The sequence below is a fragment of the Diabrotica undecimpunctata genome, chromosome 1 (assembly GCF_040954645.1).
Source record: "Diabrotica undecimpunctata isolate CICGRU chromosome 1, icDiaUnde3, whole genome shotgun sequence".
NCBI classification, from domain to species: Eukaryota; Metazoa; Arthropoda; class Insecta; order Coleoptera; family Chrysomelidae; genus Diabrotica; species Diabrotica undecimpunctata.
In genome coordinates this window covers 83538138-83562887 of record NC_092803.1, presented here as the reverse complement: position 1 = coordinate 83562887, position 24750 = coordinate 83538138, and the positions used below count along the sequence as shown (strand labels likewise).

General features: G+C 32.4%; 1 protein-coding gene across 2 annotated transcripts in view; it reads left to right on the top strand.

Moving 5' to 3' along the window:
* LOC140450907 (prominin-1-like) overlaps positions 1–24750 on the top strand; it is a 157247-nt gene that overhangs the window by 61377 nt on the left and 71120 nt on the right. For both annotated transcript variants that reach the window (XM_072544593.1, XM_072544591.1), the window contains exons 6-8: positions 12342–12498; positions 12766–13042; positions 18573–19026. In XM_072544593.1, the coding sequence (XP_072400694.1) occupies positions 12342–12498; positions 12766–13042; positions 18573–19026 (888 nt within the window). The remainder of the gene's footprint in view (positions 1–12341; positions 12499–12765; positions 13043–18572; positions 19027–24750) is intronic.

Sequence of the window (24750 nt, the reverse complement as noted above, 5' to 3'; positions counted from 1 at the left end):
TTTGCACCTTTGGACCTTTTCGTATTTTAAACGTGCCGGAAATTTAGACGATTTACTTTAAAAAATCATTCAGGCCTTTCAAAGCATAACACCCGAAATGTTGTCGAACATCCGAAAGCAATTGTACAATAGATTGGGCTACTGCTTGGGTACAATTTTTGAAAATTTAATTTAAAATAGTTGTAATAAAAATCATAAAATTGTTATTTTTTAGAATAAATTGTTTTAATTTATGCCGTTAGGAATTTATTATGTTATTTTTTATGAATTGAGATTAAAGAAACTGTTGGTTTAATCAAAGATATGAAACTGCTTTTAAATCTTGTAATTACATCGTTGAAAATATTTTCCTAGATCATCTAAAAATAAACTTTATTTCGGCGACAATATACAGACAAGACTGCCCATAGTGCTTACAGGTCTATCATAGACATGTGGTTACATGTTACATTTTCTCGGACATACAAGGCTATATAATATTTTTTCTCAGTTCGTTGCGTAGTCTTAATGCCCCATAGTCAAATAATTTATTTCCCTATCTGTATATACAGTGTGTTCAAGTCAGCATCATACGGCAAACTTTTTTATTATTAATTTTACGAAAACAAGTTATTCTTTATAAAAAGTTGTACATGATCTAAAACCTAAAACGGAACCATGATATATTAAATTTTATTAATTTTATACGGGGAATGTAAAAAAATATGAATTTTGCTCAATAGTAAAGTATCTTTATATTTCACAATATCGAATAATTGACAAAAAAAATTCATTAGATTTTTTAATGTATTTTGTTTTAATTAGTTGAGTTTAGGTTAGATTGGGTTAGCTTAGGTTAGGTTGGGTAATGGTATGTTGGGTACCCTTCTTGGGCTGTTAGGTCATCTCGTAGCGCAGGAAGGGAACTCATATATTTTATCTTAATAACATACACTCGTTAATATGTATATTTTACCTAAATTAGTTTTGTTTAGGTTTAGTTTTATACAGATTTGGTTAGTTTAGGTTTGGTTAGGATCATCGACATATAATACCAAACAAATTGATCCTTGAAATACCAGCCTGTTCTCCATTAACACAGAGAAAACTGACGCAAAGCAGTCCCTGCATCTTTTTATAATAGGCTAAGTTTATATACCACGTGACGTTCTCATTCGTCATTTAGGTCACGTGGTCGATAAGTCTGCAAAGTAAAAAGAGTAGGTAGATGTAGGGACTAAGTACTTTGCGTCAGTTTTCTCTGTCGCTCTGGAGGAACGGGTCTGTATTGCAGCACTCAGTCTATTTGTCTTATATGTCTATGATTAGAATGGGTTAGGAAAGGTTAAATTTGGTTAGGTAAGGTTAGATTTGGTTAGGTTAGGTTAGGTAAAGTACATAAAATTCAAGAATTATGTAAAGAGCGGTGGTAGGTTTTAGCTGGGATGTGGTTAATCCGGCACTACCCCGACGCTTATAGGGGTGTGCCTGTAGAAGTGTTTTGCTACGTGGCTGTTCTTCAAGCAGTCAAAAACTATTTCCCAACATCTGTCGGCCACACGTCTTGTTTTGCCGTAAAAAAAATATTTTTTGCGCTTTCCACGATTTTTCGTATCGAACTTGCACAGAAACCCTGTTAATCTACTACAAATTGTTGTAATTGGGTTATATGTATCACCGAAGCTAGTAATCCACACTTAAAAATTAATTATTAATATATAATAGTCATAATCAAATCAACCTGTATGCGTCCACGGCTGGACATAGGTCTCCCTCAGCTTTTTCCATCTGACGATGTCTTGTGCGGCTTGCATCCAGTTATTGCTAACACGCTTCAGGTCGCCAGTCCATCCTGGAGTTGGTGGGCGTCCTCTGCTCCGTAAATTTTTAATATTTTTTATATTAACACCACACATTTGAGTTCTTTAAAATTTAAGAAAACTGAATTTTTTTCTTTAAAAGTTTTGTTTATTGATTTTAGTAACTTTCACAATTTGTTTAATAATATAATATAGAATTTGTTCATCATTTGCATTTTCAATATTATCTTGTATTTATGTTTAATTACTTCATTTTTATTATCATTATATTCAAAAAAATGATTGAAAATGAAAAAAATTCAAGGGCCTGCGTAGCGCAAGCGGTAGGATGCTTGACTCGCAAGCCGGTGGTCCGGGGTTCGAATCCCACCGCCGGCAAGAACATCTAGACATTTTAAAAATGTCTATAGGCCCCAGGTCGACTCAGCCTGAATAAAAATGAGTACCTTGGGTAAAACCAGGGGTAATAATAGACGGTTGAAGCGTAGCACTGGCCATGTTACCTTCCTTGTATACCGTAGGCCCTAGATATAGCAGACTACCCTGCTATACTCCCAAAGCCGCGACAGCGGTATAAAACGGGAGACTATTATATTATCAAAAAAATAGCATGCATGTAAGTCGATGAGCACAGAAATAATTGTTTATGTATGTAATTACGTAATAAGTATTAACAAAAAAAAATGTAATATAAAATTTAAAGTACAGGGAATACTTCTGATACTAAACATTTGTATAGATTTGGAAATGTCGCAGTCATTTCTCAATATTGCCGCCTAAAAAGTGTGAAAATTTCTTTTTGAAAATAGCTTAAAATATTACATATTTTCATAATTTTCAAAAATTTTTCTCGAAAGCGCGTGGCTGTTAACCCGACCGGAACTAAAATTATCAGTAACTAATTTAAATTTTTGAGGCATTTTTGTCTTGGTTTTAGGCATATTTACTAAATCAGCTGATCCAAAGTCCCGTAAATCATTAGTTTTCGTGCAATACATTACTCATTCTTCATTACTCTGACAAACATCCATTGTTCCCATAATTAGTGCAACCTTAAAAATACCTAAATGTAATACATGAAGAAAAACTTAATCTATCTTACCTTAGATAAAGAGTAGTGTTGTTGTTTGATGCTTTAGTAAGAAAATAATTAATCTAATTATCTAATCTAATAATTAATCTGCTGAATTTTGCAGAGAATCTTAAGTTTGGGAACGCAAAAAAGGTGCATAAAAGTTTACCACTTTTACCCCCCGGCTTTCCCCTAAAAACCCCCTTACAGGGAGGGGTAAAAACGCTAAAAAAATCGATTAAATAAGAATCTCTACACCGTAGAAAAAAATGGTTCAAATAAAAAATGTAGCTGAGATAATTATAAAACAAGAATGTTTATAAGCATTTCTGTGTAGAATGAGCCGTTCTCTTGAAGCGACCGTCGATTTTGCATGTCAGTTACGCGAGCGAAATCAATGTTCAATAAAATTTGTATCAGCTGGACGGTAAAAATTTGATACCTTTTGATCCAAATGTTCTATCGACAAAATTCAAGATGTATTTTAAAGGAAAAGGGTGCAGCTTTCGTATGCAGTTTTGTATTTTGACGAGAAAAAACGCAGTTTTTATAAAAGTGTTAAAATTAACGTGGCGCAATTTTTGCCATTTTTTAGGATTCTTGTGAGATCAATAAAATTCAATTTTCATTGAACAGTTGTAGTAAAATTTTTATTTTTAGAGAGCAACCTTTAAAAGCTATGACATAAAACTTCAATTTTGAGTTGTGGTAACAAATATGAGGCATTTGAAATATGAATAAAAAACGCAGATTTTAATGTTTTACATTACAAACGATGACACGTCACGGAAAATGCATTTAAGAAGACTGTTTTGGGTGTAGATTATTGCAGAAGTTTTGTTCTTCTGAAGAACGTACTAAATTAATTAAAAAAATTTTTTTAAATATTTTAGATCGTTTGTTGTGTAAAAGTTTAAATACAACGTTTTTAAGCATATTTCAAATGCCTCTCATTTGTTGCCAAAACCCAAAACTAAAATTTCATGCTATATGTTTTATAGGTTAGGCTCTAGTTATTAAAACTTTATAATGGCCAGTTAATAAAAGGAATAGATTGTATTGACCTTGTGAGAATCATAAAAAATGGCAAAAATCGCGCCACGTTTATTTATTTAACACCTGTATCAAATTTAAGTTTATTTGCTCCAAAATATAAAAACTGCATACGAAAACTGAACTCTTTACCTTTAAAACACATCTTGATTTTTGCGATAGCTCAATTGAATCAAAAGATATCGAATTTTTACCTTCCAGCTGATACAAATTTTATTTAACATTGATTTCGCTCGCGTAACTGACATGCAAAATCGACGGACGCTTGAAGCGTTGTTTCTAAGAGAATGGTACATTCTACATACAAAATGCTTATTAACATTATTATTTAAAATTATCTCAGCTACATTTTTTATTTGAAATATTTTTTTCTAGGATTTACAGATTCTTGGTAAATTGATTTTTTGCGTTTTTACCCCCTGCGAGGGGGGTTTTTGGGGGAAGCCCGGGGGTAAAAGTGGTAAACTTCTTTGCGTCTTTTTTGGAGACCCAATATTAATATTCTCGTCAAAATTCAACCTGTTCGTGTGAATTTTAGGGGTCAACTCTCTGACGACTATGGGAAGGTAAGATAGATTTAGTTTTTCTTCATGTATTATATTGAGGTATTTTTTAAGGTTGCACTAATAATGGGAACTGTTGTAAAAACAACCTGTATAATAGTGTAATCGTAGTATAGTTATTTTATCAAATTGTGCGCTCAGGTCGGCAGCTATCGTGTTAACGTGTGTGCGACTGATTTCCTAGATCAGGGACCCGTCCTCCCCTCGTTATGTAACTTAAGACAGACAGTGCCAATTTGCCTCTCGGCAAGTGAAGGCCGGGTGTTGTGTGTGATCCCGAAAGTTGCTTGGTGCGTAAGTGATAAATGCGCTTGTAAACCCGGTGTTTTGTGTTAAAACGTATATAGTTGGTCTCTCTCTCAATTTTATCATTTCATGTATATCTGTTACTGCCTCCCCGCACTCACTGTAAAGCTAATATTTGTATAGATCTTTATGTAACTATCAGAATTGCGATAATTGTCAATGTTTGAACCAGCCCTTAAGTCTATTGTGTAAATAAATCGAAGGAAAATACCTCTTAATTGTTTTATTGCTTCAGTGGTCCTTTATAAATATTTTGAATTAGGTGTTCAAATACGCCTCTCTTAAATGAGGATAGTTTGGCAACAAAGTTTACCCTTTCCACCATTTGTGGTCTCTTCGAACCGAATATATTGTTTATCGCAATTCCCGCTTTGATTTATCTTCATAAATCAAATTAATTTTCTCTTATTTTAATTCTCTTCCCATAAAAATTAAAATAAACTCATTAGTAAGTGCTCTTCACAAAATAGAACTTTGCATAAGATAAACAATCTCACGGCACATGGAACATTACGTCACCACGCAAGTGTTAATATCGCTTATCTCAACATCCTAGATTTATCGCTCTTCGACTCTTCGACGTGCATCTCAAGTGAAATTGCTGACAAGAAACATGTGATGTGACTATGGATTTTTATGGATTTTTTAGATTCATGTCTATTTGGTGAGTTCGTTCCAAAATATATTTTTATAATCACGTATAGGGACATTCAAAAGTTCGAACGCATATTATTAGTATACAGGACGAGTTTATATTTCGCAGGATTCATACAGACATTATTTTCTGAGACTCTTGTTTATTATACGGGGTGGACTAAGCTGTGTTTTAGACTCTAAAATTTTTTATTTCTCGTGTATCTCTCATAGATAAATATCTCGCAAAGCTTTCGATACATCTCTAACCGCAATGGATCAATTGAAGAAACAACGCAAACCGTTGAAATCAAAAATCTCTCGTATCTCTAATTGGTTAAGGCATAACTCTACTCAAGAAACGGATCCCTTGCAGTTCCAACTCTGTCGTACTGAACTAACGAATTGTTACGCCAAATATGATGACCTCATGGATCAGATTGAGGAACTGGACGAAGAAAACACTGAAGAACGCGATAGGGAGGAAATTGAAGAAAAGTACTTCTCAACTCTGGCAGGTCTTCAACATAGAATGGAGATGCTCCAACCTCTTTCACACCAGTCCAGTTCCACTTCTCCACGTTTAGCTAGTGCTAAAGTGACTCTTCCAGAAATTAAAATTCAAACTTTCTCAGGATGCTTCTCAGAATGGAGTGCATTCTATCAGCTCTTCGAGACGTTAATTATTAATAACCCGGAACTCAACAACGTCCAGCGTTTTGTTTATCTCAAATCTTTTCTACGCAACGAACCTCTCCAGTTGGTAGAAAACATCCAAGTTTTAGAAGAAAACTTCCAAATCGCGTTAGACACTCTTCGAAATCGCTACGAAAACAAATCGCGCCTAATTAGTTTACATATACAGCGTCTTTTGAAAGTTCCATCCTTAGTCAAAACTAATGCAAAGGCCTTACGTGAATTTTTGGTCACCGCAAAACAGACCTTACTCGCGCTAAAAAATATGAATGTACCCATCGAGCATTGGGATCTCTTATTAATAGAAATATTTTTGCAAAAAGTGGACTTTACTACTCACCAGTCTTTCGAATACGAGTTAGGGTCAAAAGATATTCCCACGCTAAATCAATTCTTTGATTTTTTAGAAAAAAAGTGTGACATTATGGAAAAGTTAAACTACTCAGATAATAACGATAAAAAAGTTATTAAAACAAACTCTAAAACGGTTCTCTTCTCTTCGGCAAGTAATAAAAATAACTCATACTCCAAAACATGCGTATTTTGTAATAATGCTACACACAGTATTTATGCATGCACAAAATTTGCTAATCTTTTCTTACAGGATAAGTATAAATTTGTTAATGAAAACAAACTATGTCGCAACTAACACTTCTCTCTAAATTGTTCGTCTCAACGTTTATGTGGTATATGCAAGAAAAGGCATCACACACTCTTGCACAATGACCATGAAAATAGCTCTTCTTCTAGTAGATCTTTTCAAAGCCAAAATCACGCAACCTCTTGCAATGTACAAAACACTTGGTCTGATGGTGAAGCCGGTCCAAGTAATTCTGTCTCTCGCTCTGAACCTCAAACCTCTCAGGTCTCAAATGTGATGACTTCTCTCTCTGCTCTGTCAATAAAGCAGGATGTTCTGCTGGCAACCGCTCTAGTCACTATTTATTCAAAGCATGGCGTACCAATACACGCTAGATGTATTTTAGATAGTGGATCTCAGTCGTCATTTGTCTCTAAAGATTTGGTCCAAAAATTAAATCTCTCTCCTTACAGCAAAAGGTTACAAATCTCTACTATCTCTGAACATAGTTCATTCTCGAACAAAATGGTCGATCTAGAAATTTTTCCATACAAAAGAAATGGTAATGGTTTCAAAATCTCCTGTGCTATTTTAGACAACATAACTTGTAGACTCCCTCAGGTATCCATAAACAGAAGTAAATTTAATATTCCCTCTACAGTCACTCTCGCAGATCCCACCTACTCTGTCCCTGGAAATATAGATCTTCTTCTTGCCAGTGACATATATAGCGAATTGTTATCGGATGGTTTAATACGCTTAGGTAAAGGACTCCCTGTTCTCCAGAACACACACTTAGGGTACATTATGTTTGGTTCTTTACCTCCTTACGCACTTCACAAAGGAATTTATCACTCACAGTTGTCCCCTACACAGTCAAATGTCTCTTTATTTGTCCAGTCCACATCTGAGGAAGATAAGCTCGATAATATAATTCGACAATTCTTCGAAGTCGAAGAAGTGACCCCCTCTGTTAAAATCTCCTCCTCTGAGGATCTGGCTGAACAAATATTCACTGAAACAACTCAAATTCTACCTTCTGGTCGGTTTCAGGTAAAGCTTCCTCTCATTTCTGAAACAGCACATAAAATGCTGGGCAATTCTTACAATATGGCTAGGAAAAGGTTTATTAGTTTAGAAAATAAACTCTTAAAACACGAAAATGTATACTCTCAATATAAAGCATTCATCAATGAATATGTTTCTCTTGGACATGCCAAAAAGGTTCCTCTTTCTCTCACAAATGTGCACTTAGAAAATAAATACTTTTTACCTCATCACTCTGTCATAAAAGAAGAATCATTAACTACCAAATTACGGGTGGTTTTTGATGGCTCCATGAAAAGTTCCAGTGGCTATTCTCTTAATGACATCCTGTTGAAAGGAAAAACTCTCCAGCCTGAACTTTTCGACATTCTCCTTCGGTTTAGATTGTATACCTATGTTTTCACTTCCGACATACAAAAAATGTACAGGCAGGTACAAATTCATCCTGATCACACATTCCTGCAGAATATCCTCTGGCGGGATTCTCCAGAACAGGACATCGAATGTCTTGAGCTTCAAACCGTAACTTATGGAACAAAAAGCGCAAGCTTTCAAAGTACTCGTTGTTTAATGGAATTAGCTTAAACTCATCAAAACAACTACCCATTGGCCTCCGATGCTCTCTTAACAGGCTGCTATGTAGATGACATTCTATATGGGGCCAATGACACGCAAACTCTTCTTAAGGCTCATAATGAGATAACTGACCTACTCAAAAAGGCATGCATTTCTCTTCATAAATGGTGCTCTAATTCAAAAATGTTTTTAGAAAATGTTTCTACTCTCTCTACAAACTCTGCCTATGTTATTTCACCAGAGAATGCTTCTAATAAGGTTTTAGGTCTCTGTTGGAATCCCAGTACTGATACATTTTCAATTTCTGTACCTCAATTATCAATAAAAGATAATTACACAAAAAGGGAAGTACTCTCTATTATCGCTCAAATTTTTGATCCACAAGGGCTCATTAATCCCGTAACTGTTCTTGCTAAAATTATTATGCAAAAAATTTGGATTTCTAAAATTAATTGGAATGACTCCGTGGATTCAAATATTTTAAATGAATGGTTGAAGTTTATAACTGATCTCGCTGCTCTCAAAGACATAAGCATACCCAGATGTCTTTTCTCATGTCATGAAATTTCTTCTATTGAAATTCACTCTTTTTCTGACGCAAGTTTGAAAGCATATGCTGCTTGTTGTTATATACGGGTTATCTACAAATCAAAAAATGTCTCGTGCTCTTTCATTGCTTCGAAAAGTCGTATCGCTCCTTTAAAGACCATAACGCTTCCAAGGCTGGAACTTATGGGTGCTTTATTGGCTAGCAAGCTCACCACAAAGGTGGTTGATATCATAAAGGATAAATTGCCCTCTATTACCTCTATAAACATGTGGAGCGATTCTGAGATAGTTTTGGCGTGGCTCAGATCACATCACTCCAGATGGAATCAATTTGTCGCCAACAGGGTAGCTCAAATTCAAGAAAATTCTTCTCACTCTCATTGGAGACACGTAAAGTCTAAAGACAACCCTGCTGACATCCTCTCCAGAGGAATGATACCCTTCAACATACTCAACTCCACTCTTTGGTTTCACGGTCCTCAGTTTTTGCAAACATTTGACCTAAATTTGTCTGAATATAGTCCGAAGTTTAATTCTGATAAATTACCTGAAGAAAGAAAAATTGTTCTTCACACTCGAAGTGCTCAATTTGATTTCTTTGTCATGCTTTCTGAAAGGTTCTCCAGTTTCACGAAATATGTAAGGACTATAGCTTATATACTCAGATTTGGTAATAACGCAAAGTCTGGCACTCAAAAATTATCCGGTGCACTTGAAGTATCTGAACTTCAAAATGCCGAAATGAAAATTATAAAATTATTGCAAAACTCAAGATTCTCCTCAGAAATTGCTGATCTCAAAGGTAATAAGATTATTTCTAATAAGTCTCTCTTACAATTTGCTCCTTTTCTTGACAAAAATGAAATGCTCCGTGTAGGTGGACGTCTTAGGTATTCCGAAGTTACCTTTGATCAAAAATATCCTCTCCTCCTCCCCTCGAAAAATCATGTTGTTCGTCTAATTCTCAAAAAAGAACATCTTAGGCTCCATCATGCAGGTCCTCAGAATACTCTCTCTCAAGTTCGCCTTAGATATTGGCCCTTGAATGGTCTACGTGAGATTAAGAGGATAGTCCACGAATGTCATGTTTGTTTCAAGTTTAATGCCAAACCCTTAGCTCAAATCATGTCTGATTTACCTAAGGAACGCTTATGCTCTGCTCAAGTTTTTGCTCATGTAGGTTTGGATTTTGGTGGTCCCTTTCTAATAAAGGCCTCTAAACTTCGTAAAAGTCCCTTGATAAAGTCATACATAGCTCTATTTGTCTGTATGTCCACACGTGCGGTTCATATAGAATTAGTCAGTGGGCTCACAACAGAAGCGTTTCTTCTTACTCTTAAGCGCTTTATCAGTCGAAGAGGTCTCCCTCAGACTATATTCTCTGATAATGCGACAAACTTTCTTGGGGCTAAAAATCAGTTATTCGAACTCTATAATTTCTTAAAAAATAAGGAAACTAACTCTTCTATTCAGGCATTTTTAGCCTCCTCTCAAATTCGGTGGAAAACAATACCACCTCGATCTCCTCATCATGGAGGACTCTGGGAGAGCGCTATAAAGAGCGCTAAACATCATATCTATAGATTGTTGGGCAATCTCAAAATTACATTCGAGGAATTCAGTACCGTGCTTACCCAAATTGAAGCCGTACTTAATTCTCGGCCCATTTGTGCCCTCTCTAATGATCCCTCCGATTTCACATATCTTACCCCTGGTCACTTCCTAATTGGAAGGTCTCTCACCTCGCTACCCGACCAGGAGTATACATCTATCCCAGAAAATAGACTTAACATCTGGCAAAATCTCTCTAAGCTCGAGCAACTTTTTTGGAAAAAGTGGTCGACTGATTATCTGAATCGACTTCAAAATCGTCCAAAATGGTTTCTCCCATTCAAAAATTTAGAACCCAATGACCTTGTGTTAGTTAAAGAAGATAATCTCCCTCCTCTCTACTGGTCATTGGCACGAGTGATGGATGTCTTTCCGGGTAAAGATGGCCGAGTGAGAATTTCATCTGTTAAAACTAAGGATGGGATTTTCAAACGCACGATAACAAAATTGTGTCCCCTTCCTAGTGAAGGATTATGTTAATGTTATTAGGTTTAGTACTTTTACTCATATGTTGTTTGTATACTATTACTCATATTGTTTTTTTTATGTACTCTTTTCTTTTTAATGCTTTATAATGTTAAAGCTAGTGCTTCAACGGGGGGCAGTATGTTGTAAAAACAACCTGTATAATAGTGTAATCGTAGTATAGTTATTTTATCAAATTGTGCGCTCAGGTCGGCAGCTATCGTGTTAACGTGTGTGCGACTGATTTCCTAGATCAGGGACCCGTCCTCCCCTCGTTATGTAACTTAAGACAGACAGTGCCAATTTGCCTCTCGGCAAGTGAAGGCCGGGTGTTGTGTGTGATCCCGAAAAGTACGTGGTGCGTAAGTGATAAATGCGCTTGTAAACCCGGTGTTTTGTGTTAAAACGTATATAGTTGGTCTCTCTCAATTTTATCATTTCATGTATAGGTATCTGTTACTGCCTCCCCGCACTCACTGTAAAGCTAATATTTGTATAACTCTTTATGTAACTATCAGAATTGCGATAATTGTCAATGTTTGAACCAGCCCTTAAGTCTATTGTGTAAATAAATCGAAGGAAAATACCTCTTAATTGTTTTATTGCTTCAGTGGTCCTTTATAAATATTTTGAAGCAATTAGGTGTTCAAATACGCCTCTCTTAAATGTGGATAGTTTGGCAACAAAGTTTACCCTTTCCATCCAGGAACAATGGATGTTTGTCAGAGTTATAAAGAATGAGTAGCATTCAGTGGCATTTTTGTCTCTGGCCACTGGAGTATAATATTTTCTTCAGATTGTACTAGCTTTTTTACGTTGAAAACCTCTACTTTTGGCCTTTCTACAGTTAAAGAGAATTTCATAGTTTCAGCATTCATTTTGTATTTTATTTTAATTTTTAGTAAAATATTACATTAAGTATATCGCAGTAAAAATTTGACGTTTTATTTAAAGTAATTAATTTGACTTATAGATGATAGCCATGTCTAACTAATAAAATTGGTGAAAATTGTAAGTAGTATACAATTGCGAGTAGTGATACAAAGTAGTGAATAACGATTAGTCACTGCTAGTGTTGCATAAAATAACCATTTAAAAAGGATCAATATTTTATATTATATTATATAACCAAGCAATTTAGGTTAAATTGTCATATTTTGATATCGAAATTGCACAGTTAAAATATTAACCTATATATATTAATGAAACATCCTGTATATGAATAAATTATATTCATTGGTCTTTCTAGTAATATTTTATTCTTTAGCAAATGATGAGTGCTAAATTTCTGTAATATTTGTATAATTAGGTATTTTAGAACATTAAGAAAGTTTATTGGACGATAATATTTTTGGTTAGCGTCTGAATTTTGAAAAGATTATGTTTTTCAGATACCGGAAATTCCAGACATATTCGAGAACGTACCCATTGCAGATATAAAGTCTGCAGCGGATACTGTAAATAAACTCGTACACGAAGTTCCAGATAAGATCAATTCTCAAATCCAAACTATAAAGGATAGAGCTTATACAGAGATAAATACTGCTGGTAAGTTTTTATATCATGTAATTGTAAACTAAAAGAATATTGTGAAAGTGCGAGAAAAATAACAATGCTTAAAGTCTTAGATAACAATAATTGTTGGTATGAAATTACCATAAATTTGAAAGAATAAATTAATATCCTTAACTATTCCTTACTATTCCTATGTTTAGACGATTGGGTAACGTGTGCGATAGTAATAGGTAATTTTGTAGTAAACTACCATAGCTTCTTCATTCAACCAGATATTACAACGCGATTTTTATGTTTTAGGGGATACTATAAAGAACAACACAAAAGTCATGGATGATCTTGTAGTTACAGTAAAAAAACAAATGCTAAGTGTCTACTCATCTTTTGAGGACGGGAATGATTATTTGGAAAAGTACTATCCTTATTTTTACTATGTGGGTATAGTAATTTGTTGCGTTTTGCTTTTAGTCCTAGTGTTTCTATTTTTTGGATTAGTTTTCGGTTTGTTTGGCAATAGACCCGATAAATACAAAAGTTACTGTTGCAGTAAGGGTACAGGAAGTGTATTCTTAATAACGTAAGTAAATTAAATTTTTTTACTGTATTGTAATTGAATACAGGCTGACTATGTTCAGTCAGTATTTTAACGGGGCTTAAGTAACTAAAATAAAACAACGAGATATAAAAATAAATGAACAATATCACAATTATCTGCTATATATAGGCAGACGCAGAAACAAAAAAACTCAAAATTTAAAGCTAAATATTTATGTATATATATATATATATATATATATATATATATATATATATATATATATATATATATATATATATATGTAATATGTATATGTATATATATGTAAAAGATTAAATCTTCTAGCAAAAGCTGCTATCGCTTTGTTGAATTAAATGGCCAAATACTTGGCCTAGGAGGAAAAATTCGTTAAACTTCCCGTGCTTGAATCGGTGTCAACAAAGTGTTATGAATAGACTTCGGCAAATATGCAAATAAAAATGTAGAAAATATGCGCATAAATATGCACATGTTTACCCGAAAATATGCAAATATTTTACAAAATATGCATACAAATAAATAAAAAAATCGTAAAATAGTAACAATTTTATTTAAAAAAAAAGTGTACATAACTAAATATTTCCTACTATTCATTAAGATTTACATTTATTTTAAGTAACTACATCATTTTTAAGTATGAATAAACTTATTTAGAATTATGGTAACAATAAATGACCAAGTGGTGTTCAAAATTTTCTAACAAAAACTTCTGTCTGAGGCTTCTGTCTGAGTACATATATTTATATATGGAAAAACTTCGTTCAACATCAACTGATGTAACGGGAGCATTTTTCAAACTAACCAAAACATTTGGTTCTAAATTAATTGTTTCCGAAATATTTCCAGCTAGAACACTGACTACTTCAGAAAGAATATGGTAACCTTTATTTTTTTCCATAGTAGCTTCAAATTTTTTTAAAATATCTTTTCCAATATTACCTCTAACGTTCCGACAACATGACGCAAATTCTTTTATTAATGCTGTACTTTCGAACAATGACAGTTTTGGTGATTCTAACTGAGTAATTGTTTTTTGAACAAAACTAAAATTTGATTTTATAAATGAAAGTTCTTGTTGAAGCAAGTTACTCTGAAAAGTTTGTTTAGAATCCAAAAGAGATTGGGAACTTTCATCTGTTAACGTATCAATTATGTTCTTTATTTTAACAAAATGATCTGCATAAAAATTAGCTGCTTCTAACCATGTTCCCCATCGCGTTAAAATAGGTTGTGGTGGAAGAGGAATGTTAGGTAGCATTTCTTTACAAAGTTGAATTCTTATAGGAGATTTAAGAAATACTTTTTTGACACTGGATATCATGGTATTTACAAGAGGAAACTTTTTTCGTATTTCCTCTGCAACTCTGTTTAATCCATGCGCTACACAAGTAACATGTATTAAATCTGGGAAAAATATTTTTAAATTTTGTCCTGCTTTCACCATATAAGGAGCAGCATCCGATAAAATAAGCAGTAATTTATTAGAAGGAATAGTTGTCGGAAGAAAAAAAGTTGCTAATGTTTCTTGTATAAAACGCGAAATTGTTAAAGTATTTGTTTTCTCAAGTTGCTGGCATGAAATAAGATGAGATTTTGGTAAGGTATCTTCTTTAAGAACACCAATCAATAAATGAGCAATATACTTTCCTGAGGAATCAGTGGTTTCGTCTACAGATATGTAAAAATAATTATCTGCAATTTCTTCCTTAATATTAATTAACACCGACGAGTATAGCCCGTTCACATTATTTCTTCTTAGAGACCGATCACTTGGAACATTAGTTTTGCAATATTTTTTTAGAAACGAACTAAAATTTACATTTGCTAATTTTGAAAGCGGTATGTTTGCAGACACTAATGCGCGACACAAGTCTTCATTAAAAGTTTCTTGCTCATCTAATTTTTTTGAAGTAGATTGGAAACATTTAGCCATTGAAGTTTGATGTTTTCCTCCTATTTTTCCTTTTTTTGCAATGTGTGAAGCAGTTCTCACATGTTGGTCTATCTGAAATTTCTTCTCACATGCTATCTATAAATAAAAATAAAAACCTTTATTTTAACCCAACCTTTAAAATATAAAAATATACAAGGTGTTTTTGGTTAATCAAATAACTGGTTTGGAAAAAAAACACTCGCTAAGTGTTTTAAATGCAGTATTAATCCACAAATTAGTTTTTGTTACTAACCATTAGTACATCATATAACTTATTTTAAAATTCAACAAAAGTTTTTTTTTTGTTAATTCAATTACAATAAAAATAATTGTGTTTTAGAATAGCTGACTTCATAAAAAAAGTAAAGGTGAAAAATTTTTCTAAATACACACGATTGGATTGTACCATGGACAATTTTTTCTCACTAAAGGAAGCTATTTTTCATTTAAAAACAACCTACGAGTACTAAATTTCAAGTAAATACGTTTATTGGTTTTAAAGTTATTGTTGTTATTAACTAAAAGAATTTAATTTTTTTTAATTTTAACACCCTGTATCTCGAAAAGTAAATAGGTTTGACCCCTCATTAACTATATCGTTTTGTTCAATTTTTCGAGAAGTATCTACAGTCAAACGTTGTAAGTGTCATTTGGAAACACCCTGTATGTATGAAATATTAGATATTTAATAGAAAATATTAGATACTTACAATTTTGCCACAGACTGAACAGTAGATTTTTCCCTATCCATAGACAGCTCTTTATAAGGTTTAATCCAAGTTGAAGCACTGGTTGTTTTAGGCATTATAAAATCACAATCTTCCTTTTTGTTACGCACAACGAGTGTTTACGCTTTGAATATCAAAACAAAAATGATTTACAAATCTGAGCATCAAATTAGAAATGTTTAGGTACCTAATTCAATAAACTGGGAGATTTTGGAAAATCCCTAAATTAGGAACAAAACTATTAGCCGTTTACCTGCTGTTAAGATACAATAAATTGTAGATAGATTTGGGGATTAGATCATAAAATGCAAATGAGCGAACCCTTAGCGATTATCCAATAACTGAATGCCTCAGTGACCAAGACTTTCTAAGAATGTTGAGGGCTACTTAAATTGATCTTCTTTGAAATTGTAAATGTTTTGTACCTGTAGAGATTACGTACTTAGATCATTTCTTGATTAAAATGACTACAAAATTTTATACAAGAATTGAAATAAATTGGTATGTTTAAAAATTTTCAAATACAGTATAAAAATCTGAACTTTTATGCACTTTATGCAAACTTTTATACAAATATGCCAAAATATGAAATATTTGCATAAAATATGCACAATATGCAAAATATGCAATATGCTGCCGAAGTCTAGTTATGAATCATTTCGGCCTATCCCAGCCCCGTCAGACACTTGGGCTGATACAAATTCAAACTCGGAAAGTCCAACGAAAATCTCCGAAAGCTTCACCAGCGCAGTGGTACTTGCTTTGGCGGCCGTGAACGAAAACGATATAATAATATGTGTCATGTGTGAAAGATTAAATCTAGCGAAAGCTGCTATCGCTTTGTCGAATTAATATATATATATATATATATATATATATATATATATATATATAATATAATATATAATATATAATATATATATATATATAATATATAATATATATATAATATATAATATATATATATATATATATATATATATATATATATATATATATATATATATAAATGAAAAAATACGCATAAAGTATTTCTATACGCAATTCCTTTTAGCGTCGCTAAGTAATGTAAACACATTTTTAGAGTTTGTTTATCTTTTACAGATGTGCACGACCTCGGCATTGTTTTGCGTTTTATATTCTGCGTTTTAAATAAATATTTCCATCAAGTGTTTTGTTATTTTAAGTTATGCGTTATGCGAATGAATTTTAAAAGATAATTGCTCATTCTCACTTGGGGCGCTGTAAGAGACAGTCGGCTTAGGTGTGGATCCAAATTTTACATAAAATTTAAAATATTCCTCGTTGTTCATCTCTTTTCATGAAAAAATGTAATATATTGTGGCAGTTAATGGTTCAGTTAAAGTTTTAAGTGAGGATTGGAAAAATCGTCGTTTCCATCCTCGTTTTGTTTCTCTCTGGTTGTCATCCCAGGCTTTTTGGCTGTTTGGAGATGAATTTGTTCGTGTGTTCGTTACACAGAGAATGAAGCCCAGTTCTACCCTAGAACCACCAGTGACATCCAGTTACAGAAAATTCAAAGTGTTTTAGTGAAAAATCCAGGTAATTTTTTGTTTCAAATTTTAAAATAAAGACAGACATTTTTTTTTCTAAAGTAATAATTGCTTTCATTAAAATTTAAAAATTGTAATATGTACGTTGTAAATCTTAGGGCATGATTAGCTGTCATTTTAATTGTTGTTTTAAATTTATTTAATATGTTTAACTCCTAGATTTTGCAAACGGATGACATGTAAGTTCTCTTTGTTATTTTTGTACTCTATAACTATTAATCTAGTAATTTGTACCATTTATTTTTGTAATGTGGTGAGACACAATAAATGTTTAATTTTTTGTAAACCATTTTGTTTGTTTATCTTGACTAACTCTCTAACTATTTTTTATGTTTAATAATTATTTCAATAGTTACAACTAGCTGTTGTAATGGTTATAATTTGGCACCTCGAAGCGGCGTCCTTTTTAAATTGCTAAAGATATTTCCTGTTTTGTTTGTCCCAAGAGGTTCACGTTAGTACCCCTTTGTGTCATTTTTTAGAGTTGTATAAATAAATATATATATATATATATATACATATATATATATATATATATATATATATATATATATATATATATATATATATATATATATATAAGGAATTTATATACCAAATAATTTGTAAAATGCTACAGGCTTGACGTTCGGATGCCCAACTAGCGTTCGTGTTAAATTGTGCGAAATTGTGTTTTAATTGTACGATTACCATATATTTTATTTTTTAAGCAAAAATTTAAATTAGATTTATGATTAGTTGTTAAGAAGAAATTCGAACAAAAATTATCTTTAAAATGAGATTTTAAGTCAGAATCTGAGTCAGATGAATCAGAATTTATTAGAATTTTAGATTCTCTATGCGACATAAGCACTAACCAAAGAAGAATTGTCCACTCCATGTAAGTTGGTCTACTCTGAAGGTTTGATTAGGCAGGTATCTTTGATATTCGCTCGAAAAATCTTCTTAACACGATTCATAAGATGAATCATCATTGAGGAAGAAGAAAAAGCCTATGTCAAAGATGGATACAGTCAGAGATGGTAGATATGTTTAGTATTCTGACTAAACATATATATCAACATATTGACCTGATAATTTTATGAAAAATTGGGTAAATGTAATAGATAATCAAAACACAAAAATACAAGTTATAGACCAAATTACTTTTTTTATATACAATATTCTATTACATATTTTTTGACATTTTTAAGACTTCCTTGCCTTGATTAAACCCTTGATTAAACATTCCTGTAGTAGCAGGGTCTTTAGAGTCTTATCTTGCTTATCTTAACGTTTTTTATTTTATTTTTCAGTGCTGTTGTTCTGATATTCATCATAACTGTCGTTATATGTATTATGGCGCTAGTAATGTCAGTTGGTGGTCTGGCAGCAGATAGGATCATTTGTTATCCATTAAGGAATCCTGATAAATCAACTATTATTAATGTGATCGATAAGTACATTCAAGAAAATATTAAAGATACCCAGGAGTTTTCTTTTAATATTACAAACATTTTGAATACATGTTATCAAAATCAAAGTATTTATCAGGTTCTGAACCTGACATCAAAATTCGACATCGATGAAACGATAAGCCAGTTTGATATTAAAGCAATTATGACCGAAATTGTTAACAAAGTAGGCGATGCAATAGATGAAATAACAGATTTTAACTTTTTGGATTCTACAACCAAAGCAGAATTGGAAAAATTGACTAATGTCAATATTGATATCTTACTCAATGACTTCAAATCACTGCAAGATATGGTAAGTAAAGTTCAATAAAAGATAATTGTTGTGGTTCTTTTATTTAAAATGACAAAGATATCTAAGCACCCACTATAAATTATTATTATTTTAAAAACATTTTGTGCAATTATACAGGGTAACAAATTAAACAAACGATCGAATCCAATTAATAAACTTACAGTCTGATAAACGCATGTTTATTTCAGCTCCGAATAATTCATAAATTAAAAGCGAATTTAATAAATTAGTGGTTTATACTAGAGTTAGTGACGAGTGAGTGATCACTTCCGGAAAAATACAAAAGTCTTTTAAAATAATTGTATTATTATTTCAAAACATTCAAAAACAAAGTATGTATTTAACCTTACTAATGACTTCTGCTTGTTCTTATAAAACACAGAACTAAGAATTTTCCCATGACATTCGTTGATACAGGTATCTAACAACTGCTTTTGATAAATTTGGTGATAACAATTATGTAATAAACAAAATATAAACGTCATAAAAGTTTGAACGTCATTTTTTTACTTATGAATAATATATAAACAATTTAAGATCGATATTTCATTTGAAATACTAAAGGTGAAGACCAGTAAATTATAAGAAAAAGTGACACATTTTTACTAAAAAAGTATAGAAAATCCTTTAAAATGTGGAATTGCAAATACATATTTGTTAGTTTTTTGCTTAATTATTGAAAAAAAATTGTTACAAACAATAACAAAAGTTGGATTTTTGAAAATTATTAATAACTTTTCTAAAATGCACAAAAAACTTTGATTTTGTTTAAAAATAAGAACAATCTCACAAATATTCAGCTTTGTAAATTTTAAGAAGTTTCACTTAATAGTTATTGCAAAATTGAAATTGTTGATCTCAAAAAGATTATTCTACAACGTTATTATGGGTAAACTATTGGGTCTACATGAATACTGAAAGCACCAGATTGAAGAAAAAGACTTGCTATACCAAATTAAATCATATAACGATTAAAAAGTTTACGCTAAATATGGTAAAATAAGTTTGCAAAAGTAATGTGATTTTAAGCTTAAAAATAATTAAAATAACTCAGACGGGATAGCATGTACGAAATTATGTTTGTATTAGTTATATTGGCATTTTTACACGAATTCCAAAAAAAAAACATAATGTGCTACGACCCTTAAAACCCGAGTTTGCCCGGTAGCCACATAAATTCACCGGAGCTTTGTTCATAAACAATAACCAATTTAAAAAGAACCATTTAAAATAATAAACGTTTAGTTTTAGACCAAAAAATTAACAACGATTCATTTAATTAGCCATCCATTAAGCCAAAGATAAAGGGTATAAAAGCGAAACGATTCTACTATTTCAAAAATTGATGTTTTTTTTTTTAATTTTTAATACATAGTGGCACAGACCATAAAAAAGCATTTAGTTAATTTGTGAACTATTTATTTACCCGAGTAATTTGTTTACACAATTTAGCGTAAATATTTACTTTTTGTTATTATTAGTAGGAAAAAAGGTTATGAAATAATAAGCAGCTTAAATATTTATGTATTATAGACACAAATAATATGTTTTACCAATAAATTTTACAAAAATAAATTTTTTATTTGAAAATTAAATATATGTATGTTAATATTTCTTGAATTATGCTTATTATTTTTACAATTACTTTCTCTCGAAAACGTTAAAAATATATTATAAACAAATTAATTGTTTTAATCTTTGTATATAAATAAAACTTATGGAATTAATCTGTATATACAATAATTAACATTACATTACAATTTCTTCTTCTTCTACGACACTACAGCCCAAATTGAGCCTTGGCTCCTTTATTTTTTTGCCTCCACCCTTTCTTGTCTGTGGCTGATCTTCTTCATACACGGACTCCTAAAAGGGCTTGTACGTCGCTGTTTAATGTGTCTTCCCAGCGCTTTCTTGGCTTTCCAACCGGTCTCTTTCCCTGCATTCTAGCATTCACTGCTCTTTTTGGTAGCCTCTACTCTCCCATTCTTATCACATGACAGTGGTGCTTCCTTATACAATTGATAAAACTCGTTGTTGTATCGACTTCTGAAGATTCCGTTTTCTATTACAGGCCCTAGTATTCTCCTCAGTACTTTCCTTTCGAATGTGTCGAGTTTGCTTTTGGATATTTCTTTCAGTACCCATGCTTCACTGCCATAGCATGCTATGGTCAAAGTAAGGTTTTATAGATTCTCTTCTTTGTATTTCGGTGGACATTTTTAGACCGAAATATATGGGAGAGGGCAAAATAAGATCTGTTTGCCTGCGTTATTCTCTTCCGTATTTCTTCATCTTCTGATTTGTCGGCATATATTTCTACTCCCAGGTATGTAAACTTTCCAACCGTTTTAATGTCAACTTCATATATGTTTGGTAGAACTATATTTCTTTTCGTCGGTATCATTATTTTTGTTTTTTTTTCTGTGTTAATTTCCAGACCTAGCCTTTTTGTTTGCATTTTTAACTCTTCGTATGTTTCCTGTGCTCCTGTTGATGTTCTACTCATAATATTAATATTATCGGCATAAGCAGCTAGTTGAACTGTTTGGTTGGTCAGTAGGTTTTCGTCCAGTTTTCATATGCCTAACCGCATACTCCAATGCCAGGTTAAACAAAGTTGGGGTCAGCCCATCTCCCTGCTTTAGTCCCTGCGAAATTTTGAAAAAGTCTGTCCGCTGGTTTTGTTTTCGTACAGGGGGCTGAGTTTTATCCATTGTGGCTTTAATGAGTCTAATTAGCTTGTGTGGTATTGTCAATTCAGCCAATATATTGTAGAGTTTGTTCCTTTTGTCTGAGTCGTCTTCCTGTTTGAAGTCTACAAACACGTTGTGAACATTAATGTTATGTTTCCATGATTTGCTCAAGATCTGTTTGACTGTAAATATTTGATCCAGTTGTAACAAATGTAACAGGCAGATCCCTTGGGACTATGTCCCTGATGTTATAAGATCTGTAGAGTAGTGTGAAGATAAGTTTGAAACTAAATTAAAATAAGAGTTGAAACTGAATGCAGTTAGGCTAGCTGGGTATGCTTGAGACTGGCCAGTTGATACTCAAGGTAGGGTTAGGCCTATTTGCATGCCCTGAGAAAACAGTAAAGAATAGACAAGATGTATATTAACTAAGGAAATATAAGAATAACCAAAACGAACTAAGGGTAAGTACTGACAACAGGAATATATGAGAGAAGAATGATTTGGGCGCCAGGGAAGATGTTTACTGGACTCTTAGTCTAACAAACACTTCACCTAGTGACTTTATTGCTGCTGCTAACTATGTTTTCTGTAACTAGATATACTTTATAAAAAAAAAGGTTGTTTAATAAAACAGATTATTACTTATAACCCAATTTAATAATAATAAAATAGAAAAACCTGTAAACCGTAATATACAATTTAACTTAAATACCCTATCATACAAAAAACCTATTGATCCCTATTTACAATATATTTACACCCTCTAATATGCTAGAAAAGTAGGAACTTTTATTATGAAGTTTTATTCATTAATTAAAACAAAATTTACTACAACCAACCTATTTATATATTAAAACAATTATTACCCTTCCCTATATTTAACACAATGTATCAGTTCGACAATTTCTAAGTTGATTCCAATCAGATAACCTGTAAATATATTTCAATTGGTCTGTTCAGAAAGGAACAGATCCAAGATAAATCAGTGACGTTACCAGTAGGGCTGTAAAAATACAAAATGGACCTTTGTGCACAAATGACCTTACAAAGTGTATTAAAATCCACCCCTACCCTGTTATTACTAATACATATATATATTTAAAATATTTAATGACACAAAAAAAAATAAGCAAATGATGTTAAGAAAAAAATTGAATGTAAGATATATAATGATACGCAAATATGATTTATGAAAATTGACTAGGATTATTTTTAAGTTTTGGTTCGTTCACTCACTAAATTTTAAACAATATTTAAGTAACTTATTTTTACGATATTACCAAACAGTAAAAAAAAACCTGTCTACTCTCAAGCCGAGAAGGTTCTTCTTCCGGACGCCTTACGCCGCCGGGACTCGTTCGGGTGAAAGCTGTAAGCCCACTGTTCTAGCACCAAACTGAATCGCTATTCCAATATTCGAAAAAACTCCAAACTAAACTCAACTGGAAGCTATTACCCCAAATCCAAAATAATGTTTATTGTATTGACTTTATATTCTTTCTTCCTCCAACGACCAACGCAACAATATTTCAACAATTGAACCAAAATCTTCTTTTTCCAAAACTTCTAATATAAAAAAAAAAACGCCTTCTTTAACTTAATATCACCTCTGAATAACTTAAATTTCTTTTCTGATAACTTGAGCCATGTGGCGTTGGTCGTTGAAAGATCACTCTTCTGACCCGTTCGAAGGTTGGATATAAAGTCAGCTCTTCCACTTTTAAAATCGTCGGCTTCCGTCAGTTCCAAGTTAAGCGGAAGCGGCGGTAAGCAGTTTGACCAATTGATAAACAATTGATAATACGATTACATGTATAGTTGGTTGCATACCTTACAGGCAGAATTAAGTTATTTTAAATTTCTCAGTAACGATAACGTAATCTTATCGTTACATTCCCCCTTTACTTGGAGAAAAAAAAATTGACCTAAGAACAATTTTTTTTTTCTCTGTGTAACTATAGATATTCAAGACCAATCATATACTGTGGGATCCATCACAGACGTGAACAAAATAGCCAATAATATAGCGTGTCCAGGACACCACACTAGCACATATTAAATGCACAGAATCTTCCATCCGTGACTGACATTCTAAAACCCAAAATTGTTCAAGTTGATTAAGTAGATTTAAATAAACCCCAAATTATTGTCAACAAGAACACTAAACCAATCATATACATGAATACAAAACTTGCTAATATATACCCGAATATACCAAATAACTTCCACACATTTGCATTTAACTCGACCGATTATACTTAACCACAGATTATGAGTCATGCAAGAGGGGTAGTTCTAATATACAATATACTAAATATGACACAAGCACTCATGCCCACAAGTTATAGTATGTTTATTAAAACCTTATACTAAATAACTAATAAAAATACAAATCTTCAAAATAATTGACGAATGGGATGAACGATACAAAATTGATCCATCCAAGGACATCAGATTTATTTTAGAGCATATCCAAGGTGAAGCAATCAGTAGATTTCGTAACCAATTCGCAATAAACCAAAATATGGACCGTAATATAAAACCACACTAGATATAAGAGTTACTGAGGAAAAATGATCGTAGCATGCATTTTATCCTAAATTGATCCGACAATGGACAACAGATTTATATTGGCATATCCAATGTGAAACAATCAGGCAAATTCATGGGTCATCACCACAACCTAATAATCATTATACTCTATAGATGCTAAATATTTGATACCATGAAACTGAACCATTGGAACGAAATAACAGACTAAGTGTCTGCAGCATATGTGAATTGATCTGATTCCAGTCATGAGTAGATAGGTATAATAAGGGATACTTAGTCAGTATACAACATAATCAAGAATCTACTAACGACTCAACCTGACTAGGCCGAACATCCGGAAGAATCCCAAATCATCTTCCTAGGACTCCCTTTCGTGTCATTGAAGGTTACCAAATTCCAGACCACATTGTATCCCTATCAAGTTCCACAACCTACGATGGATTACACCCCAAATTAAGCTCATCATCTGTTA